Here is a 25655-nt window from a genome sequence, read left to right on the forward strand (position 1 = left end):
TCCAGTTGCTTTCAGAAGGTGGGGGGAACTCAAAACAAACAGCACCAGAGCATCATGAGCAGACCTTACTAATTCATGTCAACTCTCTGTTAAGCAGAGAGCCCAATTAGATTTTCATGACAGCCTCTCTGATAAGCAGAGAAACACAGCTATACTATCCTAACTATACAAATCCTAGCACCTACCTAGGAGGGTGGTACATAGTAAAGACACGGTCATCTCAAATGATGCCTAAATCTAAATTATTTTAATACATAGGGTTATGGCTACCATAACTTGAGGAAAAGAGAATATAGTCTGTGACACATTTGCAGTCTACGACACATTTGCATTAAACTTCACTGATCAATAAGGAATTAGAGTTCAGCTTTTTATGATCTCTTAGCTGAAAATTAAAAAAAAAAAAGCACAAAAGTGCAATATGTGCATATTGCTGCAAATTTCAGTCATAGTTCCATTCCTGTAAATTAAATGAAACCTAGCACAGTGTAAAAAAAACTTGTAGTAAGGTAGTATAGACTTGTGTCTAAAGGAGGTGGTATAGACTTGTGTTGTAAAGGAGTTATAACAAAGTTTTACATTTCAAGTCTTGTGTTTCTAATCATTATCTACCATATTTTTTCCAATATTTGTGATTTCCTACTGTCTTGTGAATGAAAGCATCTTAGTCAGCCTACATTTCTCATATTTTTCTTTTACAATGGATTTTATTATATAATAGACGTTAGAGTAACAGTCAGAAACAAGGGCACTGACCAACAACAAATAAAACTTACAAGTTTTCTGATGAATAGTACAAAAAAATGCACATACGTATAGACAAGGAATAAACTTAATACACAAGTGCAGCATATGAAGAGATAAAATAAAGCATCACAATTTGCAAAAATGGTGGGCAATTAGAGACCAAGGAATTAGTACACAATGATCAAAGATCAGCACATGATCCGCCTACAAAAGGCAGGAAAGGTGGACCACAGAGTCTCACCGGAGGCACACTGGCATTCCACATCCAGGACTCCCGAGGAAGTCCAACAGATAGATACAGTAGTGCAGTTTGTTTATATAAAAAAGAAAAAGAGGTTACAATCAGCACAAATATCATGACGACAAACCGACCAGAGTAGAGGAAGGGAAAGAAAGGAATGAAGACAAGAAGAAAAAAAAAGAGAAAAAGAAAGGGTTTCAGGGGATTCAGCAAAAAAAGTCTCATATTGACAAAAGGGTCTGATCAAATCTAAACGGTTGGACTATATCAAGCCAGGGGCGCCACATCTGTAGAAACTTTGGGTGAGTGTCCAACAACATAGCCGTCAGTTTTTCATTAACCATTATAAAATTCATCCGATTTGGTAGCCATAAATAGATGTGATGCCAGCTGCTGCTCAGGACGGAGTAGGCCCACTAATGGCTTAAATAGTAATGCTTCGTATGGGTTACACTTAATGTTTGTGTGAAACAGTGTGAAGAAGGGCATAAACGTTAATCCACAGTCTGCAAACCTTGGGGCATGTCCACCAAATATGGGCCATGGTGCCTATTTGCTGACAACCCCGGAAGCAAATTGGGGAATATGCGGGGAAAAAACAGGCCAAACGTGCGGGTTTGTAATACCCTCTATAAAATACCTTATAGGTATTTTCTAAGATAACATTCCTCGAACATTTAGACAATGCCTGAGTCACGATCTGCCAGTCTTGCTGATCCAGACTCCCCCCGAGTTCCGATTGCCATTGCTGATGAAAAGAGCGAACCGGGGGCGTTCTGTAAGAAATAATTGCAGAGTAAACAAGAGAGATCAAGCCTGGGGCATGGGATCTATGCCGGCAAAAACTTTCAAAAAGGGGTCAACCTATAGGGTCCCGAATGTGCATGTATTAATGTATTGATAAAGTGACGGACTTGAAGGTAGCCAAAGTGCTCCCACAATGGGATATCGTAGGAAGAACGCAGAGTCTCATAGGTGAGTATCCGGGTGGCAGAAAGCAAAGAATGTACATCGTGGAAGCCATGAGCTGTCCACCATGTAAACTGTCCGGGATTGTCAAGGCCTGGGGGAAATAATGGGTTATGGAGCAAACATAGCAAAGGCAGATGGGGAGAAATGAGACCAGCAGAATATTTAATAGAAACCCAAAGTCGAAGTGTGTGCGTCAACATCAGGCTAAGGGGTGAAGGGCAATGAATAGGAGGAAGCCACTACAAAGAAAAAAGTGGTATTGGGTGAGAATCCATCAGATCCACAGTAGCCCACAAGGGAATATTGCGGGATGCATGAAGATGAGCTAGGGGAGCAATATTAGCCGCTAAATAGTAAGAATGAAGATTCGGGACGGACAACCCTCCTACAGTCTTACAGACAAATAAAATCTGTTTGTTAATTCTAGGTCGAGTGGAGCCCCAAATAAAAGAGAAGTTTCCGCTGACGAATGCACAATATATGTGAAGGGACAGGGACCGGTAAAACTCGAAACACGTACAGTAATATAGGGAGATAAGTCATACGAATCGCATTAATTCTACCGAACCATGAAAGCGGAAAATGAGTCCAGGAGGACATCTCTGTCAAATCCTTAAAAACAGAGGGGACGTTAGCCTGATAAAGTCCCTCATAAGACGGGGTGAGCTTAATCCCCAAATATGGCAATCCCGGGAGCCATTGAAAAGGGAATGAATGCTTCAGGGTCGCCAACAATGACGTTAAAAGGGTTACAGACATGGCCGTAGATTTGTCAGAATTGACATGAAGGCCCAAAAGAGAAGCGAAGGAATCCAAAACTGCGAGTAGGTTTGGCAGAGTGATCCTCGGATTCGTCAGTAAACAGGGATAACTTATGCTGAGAGGCAGCAACATCCAGTCCCTTAATATCAGGATGCATACAAATAGCTTCTGCCAGGGGTTCCAAAGCCAAAATGAAAAGTATAGGGGAAAGCAGGCAACCCTGTCTAGTACCCCTACCAATCGGGAACATTGAAGACTCGAATCCATAATATTTAAGTTTTGCTTGGGGACACGTATACAGCGACGAAATCCAACGCAAGAACGAGGGACCGAAACCAAAATGGTGAAGGACCGACATAAGGTAAGGCCAGGATAAAGTGTCAAAAGCCTAGTTGATGTCCAAGGATAAGAGCAGCATATCGATTTTGCAAATATGAGCCAGATGTTGCAACTGCAGAACTTGTCTGATGACGTCCCCTGCTTGTCTATAGGGAACAAAACCCATTTCTCAGATTTTTCATTTGTTGTGTTTGAGAATGAAAGGCAGAATCTTGTTTGTTGCTATTGGGCAGCACAGATATTTTGAAACTTTTTTTTTTACAGTTTTTTCATAAAAGAGGCCCACTGCTTTTTACAAGCTCACTTTTATGTAACTTTTCCACAAGGCACGTGCTTCTATGCAGGCAGAGATGCAGCAGAAGGAGATGGAGGCTTTGCGCCAGAGACAAAGGATTCAGGAGCTGGAACAACTGCAGGAGCGTTTGCAGGAAGCTTTGGCTCAAGAAATCAAAGCACGTCAAGATGAAGAGGAGTACAGACATGCACAAGCAAAGTAAATTATCATTAGCATCACTTTTCTGTCACAGAGAGGATCATTTATCTGAATTTACATCACACGTTTCCACATTAGATACAAGTAGTGCTTAGTTTACGTCCTATTTGAAAACTGTTCAGTAAATATAAACATTATAAGTATTTTAAGGCCCTATGAACACTTGGGGGGGGGGGGAGGGTTGATTTACTAAAACTGGAAAGTGCAACATCAGGTGCAGCTCTGCATAGAAATCAATCAGCTTCCAGTTTTTTTTTTCTCTAAGCTTAATTGAACATGCTGAAATTAGAAAATGTTTGACTACCATGCACAGCTGCACCACATTTTGCACTCTCCAGCTTTGGTAAATCAGCCCCTGGGTGTAAGGCTGCATTCACACCTGAGCGTTTTGTAGTGCAAAACTTGAAGCTCCAAAATGCTCAGGGGGAAATAAAATCAATATTCCTCTATGGAGATGGTTCACATCTCCACTCCAAGTCCCCTGAAGCTCAAAAAAGTTTTGTAGCTACTTTTGTAGCTCAAATTGGGCAGATTTGCACATTTTTGGAATGTTTACTTAGCATAAATGATGCAATAGATGATATTGCGCACAATTCAGTAAGCGGTATCTTACCGCATCCGAGTATGTGGTAGGATACTGCATAGCATTTTTAAGAAAAAAGTTTGAATTCACAAGAAAAACGCTACTAAAATACAGCATGAGTTATTTTATCAAATCATGCGATATTTTAGTAATGAAAACCATGCGTTAATGTTTCAGCTGTCAGCGGGATTCCCCGCTGACAGCTGAATTTAAATGAAAGAATTGCCGGCAATTCAAAAATAATTTAAAAAACAGCATGGGCCCGCCCCCCCCCCCCCCCCATCCATACCAAGCCCTTGGGTCTGGTATGGATTTTAAGGGGAACCCCCACGCCAAAAAAAAAAAAAATGGCGTAGGGTCCCCGCCTCTTCACAACCCTGGGCTGTGGTTGTGGGGGTCTGCGGGCAGGGGGCTTATCGGTATCTGGAAGCCCCTCTTTCGCAAAGGGACCCCCAGATCCTGGCCCCCCCTATGTGAATGAGTATGGGGTACATGGTACCACTACCGATTCACAAAAAAACTGTAGTGTGAAAAAAGACAGGAGACAGTCTTTGACAAGTCCTTTATTAAAAGAGGGAAAATAAAAGAATGTCTCCCGAAGTAGATCCAACGTTAATCACGATGCCCACTTCTGCCGCCACCCGAAAAAAGGAAAAGAAAAGGCTCTGCTCCCAAAGCTGGCTCCCACCATCTGACTCTTTCGCTGGCTTGACAGTTCTTAAATATGTAAGGGGTGAGGCAACCCAGTGACATCACCCCCGTGACCCCGCCCCCATGTGACAGCGACTGGGGCATGCTGAGTCAATGATGTCACATGGGGGCAGGGTCACATATGTGATGGCCCCGCCCATTACATATTTAAGAACTGTCAAGCCAGCACTTGTCAAAAACTGTCTGTTGTCTTTTTTCACACTACAGGTTTTTTTTGTGAATGGGTAGCGGTACCATGTACCCCATACTCAATCACATGAGGGGGCGGGATTTTGGGCCCCCCTATTAAAGGGGGCTTCCAGATTCCGATAAACCCCCGCACCCCAGGGTTGTGGAAAAGAGGCCCATGTTGAGGGCATGTGACCTGGTACAGTTCAGGAGGGGGGGAGGACGAGTGATCTGCATGCTCGGATAAGGGTCTGGTATGGATTTTGGGGGGTACCCCAGACCATTTAAAAAAAAAATTATTTTGCCGTGGGGGTTTCCCTCAAAATCCCAACCAGACCCAAAGGGCTTGGTATAGATGGAGGAGGGACCCCACATCATTTTTTTGTATTATTTTGTAATTGCTGGCTTTTTTTTTTCTTTTTACATTCAGCTGTCAGTGGGGAACCCCGCTGACAGCTGATTACTCATAGGTCGTTAGGGACTCGGCGGCCCATTTTTCTCTATTGTGTAATAAAAAATGCCAAAGCTCAAAAAACAGCTATAAACGCTGTGTAAAAACGCATGAAATTTGCGATAAAATAGGCACGAAAAATTGCGCTAAAAACGCTGAAAACCGCTATGCTCAGAAGGGAATGGAGCCTTAAGCCTGGTGCATGAGGCTTCAATGATTAGGTGGTCAGTGGAATGCACAGGTGCACTGTCCAGACCCCTGTCGGCAGCCTGTAAAAGTCTATAAGAGACTGACATCTGCTGTGGTTGGATGGTACAGCAAGTGTTACTAATGTTTAGGATGGTATGTGCCTGTTTCACTAAGGGCTTAACTTTCCTAACTTTGGGACTAAGATATATCCCAGAGCTGCACACTCCTTCCCCCTGTCCTTTGACAGTACTCTTTATGGCCAATATAGAAGAGGCAGATGATTTCGGGCTTGGTGCCAAAACAAGCTAGGTTAATATAGTTGGATAGTAAAGGTTCTAGGCATCTTGTGCAGTCTGCATTACTTTAGGGTGCAGATAATGCCTAACCATTTCCCTTTAGGGCCTATTTTACACACATTAAAAAATTAGCGCTTCATTAACTGAAAGCACAGAAAAATACATTAAAAAATTTGTTACTATGCATATTTTAGTTATGTTGTACTGAATACTTGAAATAAACTGTAATGAGTGAATTGTTTTTTTTTTTAGTATAGTGTGGATTTGTCTATGTGCAGTACCTACAATTTTGTGCAAAAAGATTTTCAGAGAACCATTAGTAAAGGGCATTTCCTGCAGTATCTGGGGACCACTTTAGTGACTTACATTTTGTGCTACATTTTTAAATAATAGTGAGTTGGAGTTGTTTTAACCATCGTGCAGAGGTGTGGTACCTTCTGTGAAGGTGTGGTGCAATAACTCTACTAATGTGCATCAAAACTATATAATACTGTATCAACTTTTTTTATCTTGCAAACCTGAGCATAATTCTTTGTAATCTTGCACTCTCACTGTATTATCCCTTGTTATAGAAACAGATTGTGCCTAATAATATAATGTACCCCTACCATACAGCATAACATTTTTAAAGTCTTTGCCATTGGAAGAAAACCTACCTCCCAGCAAAGACTGCAACTTAGTCTTGTATATTGCACTATACATGACAAAGTAGCCAAGCAGGCATAGCTCACTGCAATATTTTTGCCCTCCACTCAGTGCCATATTGACTGAATCAGGGTAGTAAATCGAAAAACTCCCTTGCTTAACTTAGAAGCATGCATAGGTAAAACATTTAATTCATCATCACGGCCCATAATTTAAAAATAAATGTTGATCACATAAAGCAAAGAGAAGATAATTTCGATAAAGGGTCATTGACCAAATTCTCCAACACTTCTTTTCTTAATGGCTCAGATGGCTTCATAAAGAAAGTGTAAAAAAAATCAAGTTTAAAACCGGTAAATTCAATTAACGGATTAAACACAATTCCCTCTCTCGATTAATCCCTAGGCCCCAAAAAATATGTTGAGTGCCCTATATGACATTTATGTGAGATACTAATGTTAGCGAGCATAATGCAGTTTGGAATTTAATACTCGCAATTCTGTAAAAATGCCATCATCGTGCTAATTTCAGTCTGCAAATGGATTTTATCTTAATGTAAACCTAACATTTATATAAACAAAGCATGTTTATTCTAATGTGTGTTACAATGCAATGACAAAAAGGAGGAAAAAAGGATTTCTAAATCAGAGTCCAAAATTTCACTTTGAGCTTTACAATGCCACTGCATTACATTAAAAACTATACTTATGATATCCTTTTAATTAGATTTGCTCTTTTATATTTCAGGTTAATATAAAACATTGTGTTAGGAAAAGCATAGGAATATGCATTTTCTTCCATCTTTTCCCTATTTCTACCTAATTAAAACATATTAGATAAAATAACATTAATCCAAATCTAAAGATTAAGGCCTCATGTACACTGCTGATCCTAAACATGAGTTTAGGAGCTTTTGGCATTTGTTTGCTAAAGCCCCTGAACTCGACTCAGTAAAAGCCTATGTGTCCATGTACACATAGGCTTTTACCAGAGTTTAGGAGCAGCAGAGTTTAGGGGCAGTTAAACGCTCCTTTTCCTGAAAGCAGAAGAATTGCGTTAAGGAGAGGAAAGTTTTGGCCAAAAAACCCTAAACGTGGCAAAAACGCATGTAAACACATCTACACACTAGCCACGTTTAGCACTTGTGCATTTATTCATGTCAATTGAAAATACTGTGGCCAATCAAATGAATAAATGTCCAAACGCTAAATGCTGGTAAGTGCGGTACCGTGTATAGATGCATTTTTGCCACGTTTAGCATTTTTCTGCTGCCAGGAGAGATAAACATCTAGGGAACATCATGTGTACATAAGGCCTGAAAAGCTGTCTACCCCCCTCCTAATAAATAACAAAAACAAAAAACAAAGCTAATAAAGACCCCTTGGACACGTCAGGGCCCGCATTTAAGACCCACTACACTTACCACGGTGACTGCCAGTGAATTATCTGGACTATAATCTAAGCACAAAAGCAGGGAAGGACAGATTATTTCAGGGTTATGGGAAATTTTTTCAGTCAAGGTACTTCTGCTCGTAGTACTGTATTGTGCTGTCTGACTATACTTTTTCATATATATTTTCTGTTGTATGTTTTCCCCCGGCAGGCTGCTTATGCAAGAAGAAGACAAACTGCAAGTTCTTCTTAGAATGCAGGAAGAACAGGCACATTTTGTAGAGAGAGCGCAGAGGGAAAAACAGGAGCTGCAACAAGAAATGGAGATAAAGAACAAAGAACTACTAGAGGCACAGAGACAATTAGAAGATGTAAGGGAAAACAGACAAAGAGCTGACAGAGATGTACAGGTGTGTAGTCCATTAAGGTCAATTAAAATGGTGCCTTTGTCATCACTGTGCTCGTTAGTAGCTAAGAAGTTCAAGATATTGAAACTTGCAATTATTGCAGCCTTGATAGGAAAAACTGTATGTTGGCCCTTCCATGCCCTTGTAAGGGTAATAGCTGTTTTCTTCTACTCTGAAATGAGACTGGCCTCTGCTCACAATGCATATGTTCTCTTTGCAGAAGGCCTGTGTTGATGGACTCACAGGCTTTGTGTTGATGGCATCCATTTGATATCAGTTTGAGTTGCTTCTGTGATAATTTATAATAAATTGACAGATGCATTTGACCTGCAGTTGTCCTCCTTCTGGCTTGCATTTTCATGTGCTTCAAGTAGGTTTTGCATTCCCATAGACTTCTATAGAAATGCAAAACCCACTTGAAGTAAACAAATGCCTGTGAACATGTGCCCTAAAGAGGTTTTGTACTGTTATGGTTTGAAAGATTAAAATAAAGCAAATTAATTTAGCTGCTTAAAGTAAACTTCATATGCTCAATCAACATTGACTATTTTGAATCCTTATGCTGCTAGAATTAGTAAATAGAAAGGAAAGTATATTATATTTACTTGTTTAAAACAGTTTTTACATCTTTTTAGCTACTTGCTAGTTTCCATGCCTAGGCAAATGATGTTATACATCCCAGGAGTCTTCAGGAGGGGAGGAGGGGCTTTCTTAGCTAAGCACATGCTCCTGTCTGCATGCTTGAGCTATAGTAAGGACAGATGGACTCCAGGAAGTAAATGCTACAGGTTTCATCTGCCCTTACTCAAGATGGCCACAGACAGAAATGAAAGAGGGGTATTTTGAAAAGTGATTTGTCAGCAAAATAAAGCATTTAGACATGGATGGGTGAGTTTGCTTTGAATATTAAAAATAAATTACATTGCGCTTTTGGTTTCTGGTGCTCAGATACAGCGTAGTTCTGCTTTAAGTCAATTAGAAAACAACAGATTTTATTACCCACAGATTAATATTATTTTGTTTAAAATTGTATTTATGTATGTTAAATGCAGGTGGCACAAAGGAAACTTCACCAAGCCAGTACAAATGTCCGACATTGGAACGTTCAGATGAACAGGTTAATGCATCCTATATCTCCTGGAGGTGGGTCCTCTATGTACAGATTTCCATTTTAAATTAGCTGCATTGAAAGCTGCATTTATGGGTCCCTCACTAAATGTTTTGTGAAAAATGGGTCCCTCACTAAATTGTTTGTGTGCTTTGCCTGTGCAGGATGACAGTGTTGGGTCTGTGAGCAGCCAGTATCCAAGCCCTAACACTCTCGCATGGGAGAATGTACTGGAAATTTCTCTTCACGTCCAACATTGGGGGTACAGGGTTAGTCAGCACTTCAGAGGAAAAAGACTTGGGGGAACTTATTTCAGATGATTACAAAATGAGCAAACAGGAGGGAGGAGGTTCTGATTCCACTATATAGATCTTTAGTTAGACCTCATTTAGAATCCTATGTCCAGTTCTGGAGACCTCACTTACAAAAAGATATTAATAAGATAGAACAAGTCCAGAGATGGGTAACAAAAATGGTGAAAGGTCTGGGGGATAAAACATAGCAAGAGCAACTTCAGGAACTTAACATGTACAGTCTGGAGGAAAGAAGGGAAAGGGGAGACATGATTGAAACCTTTATATACATCAAGGAGGTGAATAAAGTTCAGGAGGGCAGTATTTTAAACATGAAACCAAAATCAAGAACATGGGGACATTACCTTAAAACTAACTGGAGGAAAGTTCAAAACTAATCTCAGAAAGTACTATTTTACTGAAAGAGTAGTTGATGCTTGGAATAAACTTCCAGCAGAGGTAGTGAGCCAGTCAACAGTAAATAGCTTCAAACATGCTTGGGACAAACATAGATCTATACTCAGACAAAAAAAGTTAACAAAAAAGAAACCCAGAACCCCTAAAAACAAAACATAAAATGCACACACAACACCCCCCCCTAAAGAAAAAAAACAAAAGCAAAAAAAAAAAAAATCGGGTAGACTCAGTGAACCACTCAATGTTTTTCTGCTTTGTGCTGCATCGGTAGAGCACAGGTTCACTTTCAGGGCTTTTAAACTGAACATATTGTGTTACTATGAGTTCATATTATTATTATTATTATAATACAGGATTTATATAGTGGCAACAGTTTGCTCAGCGCTTTACAATATAACAGGAGACAATACAGCAACAATACAAGAGGGATAGGAGCCTACAATCTAGGAGGGAGGGGCTAGTGGTACAAAAGGTAGTAACTGTGGGGGATGGACTGGTTGGAAGAGTAGAAGATTCCCGTATTAGCTGAGGGCAGGATAGGCTTCCCTGAAGAGATAGGTTTTCAGAGATCGCCTAAAAGTGAGCAGAGTAGGTGATAGTCTAATAAATTGGTGTAGAGAGTTTCAGAGGATGGGGGAAGCTCTGGAGAAGTCCTGGAGACGAGCATGGGAGGAGGAGACAAGGGAGCTAGAGAGTAGGAGGTCTTGCGAGGAGCGGAGAGTATTTAGAGACAAGATCGGTGATGTCATTTGGGGCGTTTTGAATTTTATCCGTTGGGCAATGTGAAGCCAGTGCAGGGATTGGCAGAGAGGGGTGGCAGATACAGAATGGTTAGTAAGGTGGATGAGTCTGGCAGCAGCATTCATGATAGACTGAAGAGGGGATAGCCTGCGATGATGTAGGCCAATGAGGCACGGGCTGGACGGAATATTATTTGTTTTAGTTTTGCTCATTCTTAATCCCATGCCGCCTACTCTGGCATCCTTTTAAAGTGTTCTAAATGCCCATAGGGTGATCATGTGACTACTGCAATTGGCTGCCACAGTGCTCACATAATTGGGAGCTGATCCCGCCAAGTTCTGATCAATAGTGGGGACCAAGAGCTGTCTTTGACAGTTTGGTCTCTGTACTGGAAACTTGCAGTAAGCATGCTCTGTGCAAAGAAATATCAGCTGACCAGTGATTCATATATGTGGTGACTCTTTTGCCGCCACACTTGTTATGTGGGCGCCAACAAGGTAAATTCCTACAGAATCAAAACATCTATACAGTATATTCCTGTGGACGCAAAACAGAAATAAATGTATTTGTAAAGGAATATGCCTGGTACAGGACATAAAGTCTGTTATACTGTGTTGAATGATTTCTAATTCCTCCAAATAGCATTGCATGTATGTGCTTTTGCTGAGTAAACCACATAGCTACAATTCTTTTTGATTGGGTATATTTGCAGATTTTACTTGGAGTCTTAACCTCCTTGGCGGTATTCCCGAGTGTAGCTCGGGGTAAAGTTTCAGCACCACAAGCAGTAACCCCGAGCTACACTCAGGAACACCTTGCAGCGCTGCTCCGGGATCTCTTCTGCACTTACCTTGTCCTGTGCTCCCGCAATGTCCTCCCTGCAGTGTCCCCGGCAATGTCCTCCGTCTTACAGGTTCCGTTTTGCGACGTTGCTTAGTGATGTGCAAACTTGGCGCTATATTTCAAATTTCAGTGTTTTTGGTTTGCTTATATTATTGAATTAAATTTATTATTTTTTATGATTATTAAATTATAATTTGATTTCGTGTTTCAAATTTTAACATACCCGGGATGTTTACTATACTCTTGTTTGGACAGATTTCAGTGAGTTATTCCTAAAAAATTACAGGCCTACAATAAAAAAACTACATATTTCCATGCAAAAAAATTTACCGCTTTGAGCACAGAAATATGGACATAATCAGACCGCTAGAGAGGTTAAACAAAATTACTGTATATGTTGTGAGTAGTTTAGGCAGGGCCACTGCTGGAAGTCATAGGACCCTATACAGCCTACCTGACAGGGCCCACCCACCTCACAAGGCCAGGGGCTGAGCTTGACCACCCTTTTTTTAGCCTGCAGGCAGTCTGTATCCTGGAGAAATTTGGGTGTGGTAAAACTGCAGCAGGGATATAAAGCTTGTACAGAGCACAGGGGTCAAAAGTATGAAACATACAAAGTGTAGATATCAGGTGTATGTAATGTACAAAATGCAGGTGTCCGAAGTATGTAATGTAACATTTTTGAAATGTGTTGCTGCCATCAATTTCAAAATCACCTAATTTTTTTCCCCTAAAATGGTACATTTTCTCATTTTAAAAAATTGATATGTTTTCTATTTTCTGTTGTGAATAAAATATGGGTTTATGAGACTTGCAAATCATTGCATTCTGTTTGTATGTAGACTTTACACAGTGTCCCAACTTTTGTGGAATTTGGGTTGTATATTGTAATATTGCAGGGGTATTGGTTCAAGTGTAGTGAGTTTTCCAGTGAGCTCAGACCATGCCATAGTACTGTTCAGGGCTGGATGGCCCACTTTTTATTGAAAAGAATATGTAGTCCAAGAAAATACACTGCTGCCCTCACAGGGGGTTCCACCAACAACACAAAAATAAATGTCATTAAGCCTCCTGGCTTGCTTCTGCAGCACCACTACTCATACCTTAAGCTTTGGCCTCTGGTATGATCCCTCAGACTGCCTCACAGTGCTTATGTGCAATCTCTGCACTTCTCACAGCTCCCTGCACATTTTTGCCCTCAGACTTAAGGGCCCTGTCTGTTTCCTCAAAGACTTCACTGGTACAGTGCAAACACACACCTCTGGCTGGTCCCTTGCAGCCTCATGGACTCCTGGGAAGGGGGGGGAGCCCTGACCTGCTGTTATGCCATTGATTATAAAGGGTGTACACACCTGTACACTCAGTCTGTTGGTTTCCAGTAACACTCAACACAAGGTTGGAGGTTTCTTTCCTACCAAAGCTCTTGAAAGAATCCAGACCCTAATCCAGAAATTAAAAATTGTCTCTCTGCTCAGAATTGACATTCTGGAACCCCCACTCTGCAGCTGTGAGAACCCTGTGTCACTTTTTCCTATTTTTCCACAGTGGCAGGACCTAGCACTTTCATAATATACACTGGTCAAAAAAATTAAAGGAACACTTTTTAATGAGAGTATTGCATTAAGTCCTGGGATATTGATCTGGTCAGTTAAGTAGCAGAGGAGGTTGTTAATCAGTTTCAGCTGCTTTTGGTGTTAATGAAATTAACAACAGGTGCACAAGATGGGCAACAATGAGATGACCCCAAAACAGGAATGGTTTTACAGGTGGAGGCCACTGACATACTCATCTGACTGTTTTTCACTAGTTTTGCATTTGGCTAGGGTCAGTGTCACTACTGGTAGCATGAGGCAATACCTGGACCCTATAGAGCTTGCACAGGCAGTCCAACTCCTCCATGATGGCACATCAATACGTGCCATTGCCAGAAGATTTGCTGTGTCTCCCAGCAGTCTCAAGAGCATGGAGGAAATTCGAGGAGACAGGCAGTTACTCTAGGAGAGCTGGACAGGACCGTAGAAGGTCCTTAACCCATCAGCAGGACTGGTGTCTGCTTCTTTTTGCAAGAAGGATCAGGATGAGCACTTCCAGAGCCCTACAAAATAACCAAACAAGCAAAAACAGACTTCATGAGGGTGGCCTGAGGGCCGAACGTCCTCTAGTGGGCCATGTGCTCACTGCCCAGCCCCAGAGAGCTCGATTGGGATTTGCCATTGAACACCAGAATTGGCAGGTCCGCTATTGGCACCCTGTGCTTTTCACAAATGATAGCAGGTTCACCCTTAACATGTGACAGACGTGAAAGGGTCTGGAGAAGCCGTGGAAAACGTTATGCTGCTTGTAACATTGTTCAGCATGACCGTTTTGGTGGTAGGTCACTGATGGTCTGGGGTGGCATATCTATGTAGGGACGCACAGACCTCTACAGGCTAGACCAGGGGTGGGCAAACTTTTTGACTTGAGGGCCGCAATGGGTTTATATATTGAACCCGGGGGCCGGACCAAGAGTAGATGAATGATGTGTATGTGTCATCCATAGTAAGTATAGTAATATTCCCCCATAGTAAGCATAGTAATTAATCCCCCATATAGTAATTCATCCCCCATAGTAATTCATCCCCCATATAGTAATTTGTCCCCCATAGTAATTCATCCCCCATAGTAATTCATGCCCCATATAGTAATTCATCCCCCATAGTAATTCATCCCCCATATAGTAATTCATCTCCCATATTAATTCATCCCCCATATTAAGTCCCCAAGTCCCCCCTGTGTCAATTCACTTACCTTTGCTCCGCGCGTTCCTCTCGCCGTTCCGGTGTCGCATGAAAATCTGTCTCCTATGAGGATCTGTCCCCCTCGACGTATCTGCGCATGTGCCAGTTTCAGGCATTAGCAGCCGATCGGCGATCTCCGGCATATGCGCAGATACGTCGAGGGGGACAGATCCTCATAGGAGACAGATTTTCATGCTACACCAGTCTTCAGGGCGGACTGTGAGAGGAGCCTAGCGGGAGCCTAGCTCCGCGGGCCGGATTTCCGCCGGGCCGTAGTTTGCCCATTGCTGGGCTAGACAATGGCACCCTGACTGCCATTATGTAACGGGAGGAAATTCTTGGACCCACTGTCAGACCCTACGTTGGTGCAGTGGGTCCTGGATTCCTCCTGGTGCATGACAATGTCCAGCCTCATGTGGGGAGAGTATGTAGGCAGTTCCTGGAGGATGAAGGAATTGATAACATTGAATGGCCCCACGCTTACCTGACCTAAATCCAATAGAACACCTCTGGGATATTATTTTTCAGTCCATCCAAAGCCGCCAGGTTGCAACTCAGACTGTCCAGGAACTCAGTGATGACCTGGTCCAGATCTGGGAGGAAACACCCCATGACACCATTCGTCATGTCATTAGGAGCATGCCCTGACGTTGTCAGGCATGCATACAAGCACGTGGGGGCCATACAAACTACCGAGTACCATTTTGAGTTGCTGCAATGAAATTTACACAAAACGGACTACTCTGCTGCATGATTTTTTCACTTTGATTTTTGGGGTGTCTTTGAATTCAGTCCTCTGTAGGATGATAATTTTAATTTCCATCAAATGATGGGGCATCCTTACATTCCTAACACATTACCCAGTCCATTTCAGTATAGACATCCAGCATGATATTTTTCCCCATTGAGATCTGATGCATTTTCCAAGTGTTCCTTTAATTTTTTTGAGCAGTGTATTTGAGCCCAATTGTATACTGACCTGAGAGATTGTGGTGGTGTGGTTGTTTGACCATCAAGGGAGAGTTGGATATCCTTTTGGAGTGCGCAAAGCGTTGTATGACCACTCATTACTGGGGTTACTCAATTCTGATAAGCCCCCCCTTTCTATTCACACTGAGGTGGTGCGCAGCTTTATTGTGGGGATCTACGGTTAGTTTCCTCTTGCTATACACAGAAGATCTGATTTGTCTTTCAGCTCTTAATTTGGGACATTTAGCTTTCGTTTTAGAACTTCTATTTCTGCACATATATTTTAATTCATAATGATTATGTTACCAGGTATTAGGGTATTGTGTCAGCTGCTGTTTATTGTTTTCACATATTTAAGCCCTAGTGCGATTTTTCTTTAATTTTTTTGTTTATTACATATTGCTTTATTTTTTGTACACATCTGCATAGTATTGTAAACATGAATATTTTTTAAAAGTATACACATTTTTTTCATGCTTGCACTCTATAGAGTTTTTGAGTGAATTGTTTTATCTTGGCTCACACAGGATTGTGAGGAGGTAGCACTGCCTTTTCTTTCTTTACTTTTTTTTGTTGTTGTACTGGGGGGTGCACCCACTAGCATCTGCTATAGTTACATAGTTAGTTGGTTGAAAAAAAAAAACACAAGTTCATCCAGTTCAACCCACACGCATACACAAATGGAAAACCTCCATATTATTATTACATCGGATTTATATAGCGCCAAAGGGTTTGCTCAGCGCTGTACAATAGTGGGGGGGGGGGGGACAATACATGAAACAGCACAGCAACAACAAACAGCACACGAGGGGTTAGAGGGCCCTACTCTTTCGAGCTTACAATCTAGGAGGGAGGGGGTAGTGGCACAGGAGGAAGTGGCTGTGGGGGATGGAGTGGTAGGAGAAATGAAGGAGGATGGCTGTTAGGTAAGGGTGGGGTAGGCTTCCCTGAAGAGGTGGGTTTTCAGGGAGCGCCTGAAGGTGAGGAGGGAAGGCGACAATCTGATGGATTGGGGCAGTGAGTTCCAGAGGATGGGGGAGGACCTGGAGAAGTCTTGCAGTCATGCGTGGGAGGAGGAGACCAGGGAGCAAGACAGAAGGAGGTCCTGTGAGGAGCGAAGGGTACGGGTAGGGTGGTACTTGGGAATCAGGTTGGTGAGGTAGGTAGGGCAGTGTTGTGAATGGCTTTGTAGGTCAGAGTCAGTAGTTTGAATTTGATGCGTTGGGCAACCGGGAGCCAGTGGAGGGAATGACAGAGGGGGGTGGCAGAGGTGGAGCGGTTGGTGAGATGGATCAGTCTAGCCCAGCAATGGGCAAACTACGGCCCGGCGGACCTTTTAATCCGGCCCGCGGAGCTAGGCTCCCGCAAGGCCAGTGGTCGGCAAGCCGCGGCTCTTTACAAATTTAGATGCGGCTCTCCTGTGTGCCGGGCGCCCGCTCCCCTCCCTCCTCTCCTCCTCTCCCCTCCCTCCTCTCCTCCTCTCCCCTCCCCTCCTCTCCTCTCGGATGGCCGCCCCCCCTCTCGGATGGCCGCCCCCCTCCCTCCTCTCGGACGTCAGGACTCTGCAGCTGTCAGGATGTAGGCGGGGCAGCGTGACGAACTCCTCTCACAGTCCTCCCTGAAGACCAGAACGGCGCGGGAATACGAGAGGAACGCGCGGACCAAAGGTAAGTGAATTGACACAGGGGGGGGACTTACTATATGGGGGATGAATTACTATATGGGGGACTTACTATATGGGGAATGAATTACTATATGGAGGACTTACTATATGGGGAATGAATTACTATATGGGGGACTTACTATATGGGGAATTAATTACTATATGGGGGACTTACTATATGGGGAATGAATTACTATATGGGGGACTTACTATATGGGGAATGAATTACTATATGGAGGACTTACTATATGGGGGATGAATTACTATATGGGGGACTTACTATATGGGGGATGAATTACTATATGGAGGACTTACTATATGGGGAATGAATTACTATATGGAGGACTTACTATATGGGGAATGAATTACTATATGGGGGACTTACTATATGGGGAATGAATTACTATATGGAGGACTTACTATATGGGGAATGAATTACTATATGGGGGACTTACTATATGGGGGATGAATTACTATATGGGGGATGAATTAATATGGGGGATGAATTACTATGTGGGGGATGAATTACTATATGGGGGATGAATTACTATATGGGGGATGAATTACTATGGGGGATGAATTACTATAGGGGGGATGAATTACTATGGGGGACGAATTACTATATGGGGGACGAATTACTATATGGGGGATGAATTACTATGGGGGATGAATTACTATATGGGGGATGAATTACTATGGGGGATGAATTACTATATGGGGGATTAATTACTATATGGGGGATTAATTACTATGGGGGATTAATTACTATGCTTACTATGGGGGAATATTACTATACTTACTATGGATGACACATACACATCATTCATCTACTCTTGGTCCGGCCCCCGGGTCCAATATATGAACCCATTGCGGCCCTCAAGTCAAAAAGTTTGCCCACCCCTGGTCTAGCCGCTGAGTTCAGGATGGTCTGAAGTGGGGAGAGCCTGCACTGGGGTAGGCCGGTGAGAAGGGAGTTGCAGTAGTCAAGGCGTGAGACAATTAGGGAGTGAACGAGTAGTTTAGTGGTGTCTGGGGTAAGGAAGGAGCGTATCTTGGCGATGTTGCAGAGGTGGAGCCTACATGTGTTTGTAAGTGATTTGACATGAGGTTGTAAGGAAAGGTTTGAGTCCAGAGTGACGCCAAGGACTTTGGCTTGCTGGGCGGGATTGATGGTGGTGTTGTTGGTAGTGATGGATAGGATGGGGGGGGGGGGTGTGAGCAGGGGGAAAGACAAGGAGCTCTGTTTTTGAGAAGTTAAGCATGAGGAAATGGAGCGACATCATATATACACAATCCTATACCCACAATTGATCCTGAGGTAGGCAAAACCCCCAATAAAGCATGATCCAGGTTGCTCCAGAAAGGGAAATAAATTCCTAATCATAAAATCCTATAAATATTAGTATCCAGTTATAGTATGTGCATTTAGGAAAAAATCCAGGCCTTTTTAAAAAAACAATTTACTGAGCTGACTAAAACCAGAGGGAGTTTACTACACATTTTCACAGCTCTTATCATAAAGAAGCCTTTCCGTATTTAAAGGTTAAATCCCACAAACTCGTAAAAAAACCCAGATGCTAGCTTTTATTTAACCCCTTGACGCTGACGTAACACAAATATGCGGCCTCACGGAACTGGGCTTTTTTCCGTGGGGCTGCATATTTGCATACCTGTCTTTGTGCTGGAAGAGCGCCGCACAGCGCGCTCTCAGCACAAAGACTTCAGTGTCATAGAGAGCCCCGGGTCCCGTTCTACCGATCGGGACCCAGGACTCCAGATTCCGGCTCACATGATCGCTGTGATAGCCTCTGATTGGCTATCACAGTGATCAGTCACTGTACAGCCCAGCCCCCTTGTTTTTTTTCTCTATAAATGGAGAAGAGAGATACATTGTATCTCCTAACTCCTGGCATAGAGAGAAAAAAAAAGTTTGTAGAAAAAAAAAAAAAGATAAATAAAAGAAAAAAATACCTAGATCAAGGTTTGATCTAGTGCAGGGTTAGTGTTTGGGTCAAAAGGTCAGGGTCAAAGGTCAGGATTAAAAAAAATTGGTGTGTTTTAGGTAAAAAAAAAAAAAGACAAAAACAAAATGCGCACTATTGTTTCTGGGCTGTACTACGGGTACAAACAACAAATAACATACACATATATGATGCGATCGTCAAGAGCTGGAGAATTTATTTTGGGTTGTTCTTTGGTGGTAGGTTATGGCAGTAACAAGAAACACAAAGTTAAATTAAAAAAAGTATTATTTTACCATCTTGGGCCAGTTTACCTTTGATATAAAAAAAAAAAAAAATCAGGAGATATCCATTACCATTTACCACCAAATGAAAGCCCAATTTGTCCTGAAAAAAACAAGGTATAATTCACCTGGATGTACATAGTAGTTGTGATGATATGTACGGTTTTACTAACACATGTCAACGTTGCAAAATTGTGCTTAGGCATTTAGGTTTGTTTTACCCTTAGCCATGAAGGGGTTAAGAACAGTAACATTGAAATGAGCGTGGGTGTCTTCTCTGATTTTTTTAGTGTTTGTTCATGGAAGAGTGAAAATCAGACTGTTTAATTTGTGGTGAAGTCGTTTACTTTCAGTAATTTTGGTTTGACTTTACATACTTTGTTGGTAAAAGTAACCTGAAAACATATTTCATGCAGGACAAAAAAAACTAGTAAGCCCCAACACATATTGTTTACAAACATCATATACAATGCTTCTGCAACAAAGTTTTTATGTGGGATACTATGATAACCTTCACATGAGCAGCATTTTAATAGGTCAGCATGATGTCTGTGATGGCCCCAGAAAACAATTGGCTTCCTTGTTTCATTTTCAAAAATCCATTAGTTGCTTTCTCTTTTGGTGCAGACAACCACACACAGGGGAAAGAGGAGTCTGAAAGACTACCTTGGGGCATCAAGGGGCAGAACACCTTAACTACATTTATAAATACCTTTCTTCTTATTTGACCAGAAAAACGCTCAGCCTCTGCTGGTGGATTTCAGGGATTATGGGGCCCAAGTCTCATTCGTCGGGACTTATCTATTAAAAGACTGCAGATGTTAGAGGAGAAAAAAGCCCCTCAAAGTACTGGAGACCAATTGGAAAATTCAGTAAACCTATGAGATAATCTGTCAGCCACTGAAATTTAGTTTGTGTGTATAGATAATGAAACATTTATGTATATATTCTAAAAAAAAAAAAAAAAAAAAAAAAAAAAAAAAGAAAAAAGGCATTTCGATATCAGTGTATTGCAATTGTTATTGTTTAATCATTCTTATGAGATTCTTTGTAACTATTAAAACATAAAATCTGAATCCTGTGTCATTGGCCTTATTACAATTACTGTTCTAGTTAACCGAGAATGAAATAAAAAAAAAAAAAAAAAGAGGGATATAGACTGCAGTAGTATGAGACAAGAAAGCACACATGCTGTACATCTTTTACAGTCATATTGCACAATTTCCTATCTATTGTACATACAGTTACTGCAAAGAGGATCTTTTTTTTCAATCTGTTTTTAGTAATGAGCAGAGTGATGTATATAAGAGAACCAAAATTAGTTTGGTAATTTCCTTGTCACATTCATGAGCTAAAGGAAATGGATTCTAATCAAGTTGTTTATGGTGTGGGATGTTAAACACTTAAATATACACAAATGTATACTTCTCTGTCTTTTGTTAGAATTACTGGCAGCATTTAAATTGAAGTGTGAAAATAGAGCAAATTGTTAGAGACAATATTTGCAGAGTTTAATGGATTAGGGTCAGATACCCTGTTTTAACCTATTGGTTCTTTCAATTTCACATACACATTCTAAGGATGCACTTTTACTGAATCTGCCTGTGGGTGTGTGCGGTCTGTGTGCACGGGAGTTTTTCTACTAAAGCTGGAGAGTGCAAAATCAGGCTCACTTCTGCATAGAAATAAATCAGCTTCTAACTTCAGCTTGTTCAATTAAGGTTTGGCAAAAAAACCTGGAAGCTGATTGATTTCTATGCAGAAGTGAGCCTGATTTTACACTCTCCAGCTTTAGTAAATAAACCCCACTATGTTTGTTTTTGGACTGTGTACGGTGACTGTACATTTTTAATCTCTTTGCTTCATTCTTTGAGAGTAGTCCACCACCATAATTTTCTCAACAAATGATCTCTCTATAGCGTGTTGGTCTCCAGTAAAGCTGCACAATGACAATGGAGGAGGAATGAAGCCTCAACACAGGAGAAGAATGTAACATTGCAAAGGAATTGGTGATTGTGTTTCATCCCCCTCTTCATGTTGCCCCACCACAAAGGGTGTATAGATAAATATCTGGAAGGATTTTCTAATATTGCTGACAGGAACTGTCTTCTTTCTTGATACTGTACAGGATTCCTTTGGAGTCTATGCATTAGTTAACAATTTCCCAACTGCAATCTGAATATTAACATTCCTCAGCATGGTGATCCATGCAGGGGATACAATTGATAAACATCCTCCATTTATAAGTCACCAGCCACAACTTTGCACAGCTAGTGGTTCTTAAACCCAACTGTCACAGATGGCTCACTGGTCCCCACTGAGACCCAATCAGTGTTTCATGACTAATATTATTATTATTATACAGTATTTATATAGCGCCAAAGGGTTTGCTCAGCGCTGTACAGTAGCAAGGGGGACAGAACATGAGACAAGACAGTAACAATACAATACACGAGGGGTTCGAGGGCCCTGCTCTTTGACTATGTGATCATTATGTCAGTAAAGACAAAGAGGTCACATGTAGGCTGGTAACTTCATTGACAAAACAAGCCTACCACTGCAGCCTGAAGGTGACAGCGTTAATTTGTTTAGTTCATGGGTGTGTTCAATATAGACATGTTAAATTAGATTTGTTTTTGTTTTGTCTTTAAAGTGTAGCACCACTTTCGGGGGGGGGGGGGGAATAGCATATTAAACTAACATAGCATGTATAATTTCAAAATATAATTTTCAAAGTCCTATTGTCATTGAATATTATTAAAAATTACCTTCCCTTTTCAGGCTGCATTCACACTTGAGCATTGTGTAGCTTTAAGCTCCAAAAAAAGCTCAAACTTAAAAAATCAATTGTTCTCTATGGTGCTTGTTCACACCTGATCAGGGGAACAAGCACCATAGAGAACAATTGATTTTTTAAGTCTGAGCGTTTTTGGAGCTTTGAGCTACAAAACACACGTGTGAATGCAGCCTCAATCTGCAGCACAGTAATTTTCTGTAAAGTTCAATGCAGTAGGGCTACCTGGAGGTGTTCTGTACACAGATGGTGTACAGAACACCCTAAGAAATGTAATTTCCTGCTTGTGTGATTGGCTTAGTGATTGTCCCAGACATCTGAACTAAGATACAAGTCAGATTTTGGGCATCCCCTGCAACAAAAATGTCATTTTTAGTGAGATACTACCAAAGAAAAAACACATCCAAATGAATGCAAAACCTGCCACTTTCCTCATTAGAGCCCTACAGGTGCAGCAGGTGATTGACAATTATAAAATCACTCCCATTAGATTCACTCTGCACATGGACACAGAAAAACAAAGTTATTTCTTTGGAATAACAAGGTTTGTTAAAATCACTACAACGTACATAGATCACCCAGAGGAGAACAGTTTTTTTTTTTTCTCAACAAATGTGAAGTTACTCTTTAACCCCTTGCCTACTGGGCACTTATACCCCCTTCCTGCCCAGGCCAATTTTCAGCTTTCAGCGCTGTTGCACCTTGAATGACAAGTGCACGGTCATGCAACACTGTACCCATATGAACTTTAAATAATTTTTTTCACACAAATAGAGATTTCTTTTGGTGGCATTTAATCGCCACTGGGGTGTTTTATTTTTTTGCGCTAAACAAAAAAAGCTAAAAATTAAAAAAAAAGGTTTTTTTTATTATAAAATTTTGCAAACAGGTAATTTTTTTCCTTCACCGATGTGCATTGATGAGACTGCACTGATAGGATGCACTGATGATGCTGCACTGATGGGCACAGGTGGGTGGCAGTGATGGGCACAGATGGCTGGCACTGATCGTCAGTGCCGATCCGTCCTCTAACAATTGCCAGTTATCGGCATTACTTTCCTCACACTGTGACAGCGTGAGGAAAGTGCAGCAGATAACCGGCAACTGTATTTACCCGGTGATCTGTGTCATTGGGCAGAGCTGATCATGTAGTAAAAGGCCACTGTGATTGAATGTAGACTAATAAGAATGTAGACCTAATAATGTAGACTATAATGTGGACCCATCACTATCAAAGCATATTGTGCTTCAGTAAAACATGGGGATAGTAGCAGTGTTAATTTTTATTTTTACCATTTTTGTTTTTTTACTAACATTATTTATATACAACATTCAGATGAAGAAAATCTTTATTGACTTAACTTTATTTTTTTCATTTTAATTTTTCTTAAAAAAAAACTCTTATTGATATGTCATTTTGACCCATTAATGCATGGTGGAGGGGACGTGCTAAAAAAAATAATCCACCCTGGGTGTCAAACATGTCAGGCACACCCCTGCTGGTGGTCATGGGAAAAGAAATCTAAAAAAAGGATGAGAAGAAATCTAAAATATTACAGCTGGCACTGGAACAAGAGTAGAGCACAATCTGCCAAAGCTAGCACCTGTTCTAGAGACAAGTGTCAGAGGTGTATTGTTTTCTTATTAAGAAAAACCCCTTTCACTTTCTGTTGTATCTTTAGGACAGGAAGTTAGAGGAAATTTCCCCAGTGGAGATACATCAGGAATCACCTGGAGGCTGAGGAGGACATACAGTACTTTTACAGCACTGAGAACCACTGGCCTCCAGAGGCTGATGAGGCCACTGATGAAGCTAAATGTTATTCAGCATCAGGCATCTATTACATGGTCCCTCCCCAGTCCCCAATACACTGGATCCATCTCAGCTAAGGTCACCATTAACATAGGAGGTCCATAACATAACTCCGGAGAATCTGTTTAGGAATCCTTGAAATAAAACATCTAAGAAGAAGATATTAAGTCCTTGCTATGCTAGTAGGATCATAATGAAAGGTGTAGATGTTGAGTTGGCACCTTTTTTCATAATTTTGCTGCATCTTCTGTCCATATCAGATGTGTGAAGAAATCATGAATTCATAGCTAGCATCGAGGAAAGGAAAAAAGGGTTTTGATGGTCATCAGTTAGTTTTCAATTCCCTTAATGTACATGTAGCATATAGCAGCCATTATAGCAGTTATTATGGCATGAATCGATGTTACTTGTGTAATTTATGCAGTAGGGATCTGTGTTTACACCTGTTTGACAACTTACTGCTACACTTATCAATGAATTGCTAACATTTTAGTAGCATAATAAATAAACCCTAAATTTTAAAATAAAAAAAAAACCCAAATGCAGGAATATCTATTATAATTTATGTGTAATATCAGAAACCTTGGATTTTACTGGCTAGTCCATGTGGAGGCTATTGGTTTGGGGGAACTAAAGTAAACCATTGATTCTCTCCACATACCATGAAATCATAGGTTCACTACCTACAGGTGAAACTCAAAAAATTAGAATATCATGCAAAACTTCATTTATTTCAGTAATGCAACTTAAAAGGTGAAACTAATATATGCGATAGACTCATTACATGCAAAGCAAGATAGTTCAAGCCGTGATTTGTCATAATTGTGATGATTATAGCTTACAGCTCATGAAAACACCAAATCCACAATCTCAGAAAATGAGAATATTGTGAAAAGGTGCAATATTCTCGGCTCAAAGTGTCCCACTCTAATCAGCTGATTAAGCCATACCACCTGCAAAGGGTTCCTGAGCCTTTAAATGGTCTCTCAGTCTGGTTCAGTAGGAATCACAATCATGGGAAAGACTGCTGACCTGACAGTTGTGCAGAAAACCATCATTGACACCCTCCATAAGGAGGGAAAGCCTAAAAAAGGTAATTGCAAAAGAAGTTGGATGTTCCCAAAGTGCTGTATCAAAGCACATTAATAGAAAGTTATGTGGAAGGGAAAGCGCTATGACTGTTATATGATGTCTTTAATTATATATATATTTTGATCTTTTGAACAGTTATATGGATTATAGTCCAAGCAACATTATTCATTTTATTAGTTTTTTATGTGTATTTGTGATACTAATATATGTGAATATTAAAATACTACCTTTATGTACTGACATCTGTTCTTGTTTTATACCTCAGGAGGTACATTTACAGTCCCAACTCTTAAGTGCTGTTGTCTCACATCAATATTGAGGGATGATACCTCAAGAGGGAATATTAACCCTATACCCATATGCTTTTTGATTTCATGGTTTTACATAATACAGCAACATTCACATAGCAGGACACCAACATTAGAGATGATTTATTCTTCCAAAGCAAACACACTTTTGCACACTGGTACTGACTAGTATTCCATCGTTTCTCTTCTCCCTCAG

General features: G+C 41.0%; 1 protein-coding gene across 2 annotated transcripts in view; it reads left to right on the plus strand.

Moving 5' to 3' along the window:
• Positions 1 to 20528, plus strand: part of DEF6 (DEF6 guanine nucleotide exchange factor) — a 133275-nt gene extending 112747 nt beyond the window's left edge. For both annotated transcript variants that reach the window (XM_089677554.1, XM_089677555.1), the window contains 4 exons: positions 3388 to 3554; positions 8201 to 8399; positions 9449 to 9539; positions 20185 to 20528. In XM_089677554.1, coding sequence (XP_089533680.1) covers positions 3388 to 3554; positions 8201 to 8399; positions 9449 to 9539; positions 20185 to 20336 — 609 coding nt within the window. In that variant the 3' untranslated portion in view covers positions 20337 to 20528. The remainder of the gene's footprint in view (positions 1 to 3387; positions 3555 to 8200; positions 8400 to 9448; positions 9540 to 20184) is intronic.
• The last annotated feature ends 5127 nt before the right edge of the window (positions 20529 to 25655 follow it).

The sequence above is a fragment of the Staurois parvus genome, unplaced genomic scaffold, assembly GCF_062004578.1.
Source record: "Staurois parvus isolate SC_StPar_1 unplaced genomic scaffold, SC_StPar_1.0 ptg000188l, whole genome shotgun sequence".
Lineage (NCBI taxonomy): Eukaryota > Metazoa > Chordata > Amphibia > Anura > Ranidae > Staurois > Staurois parvus.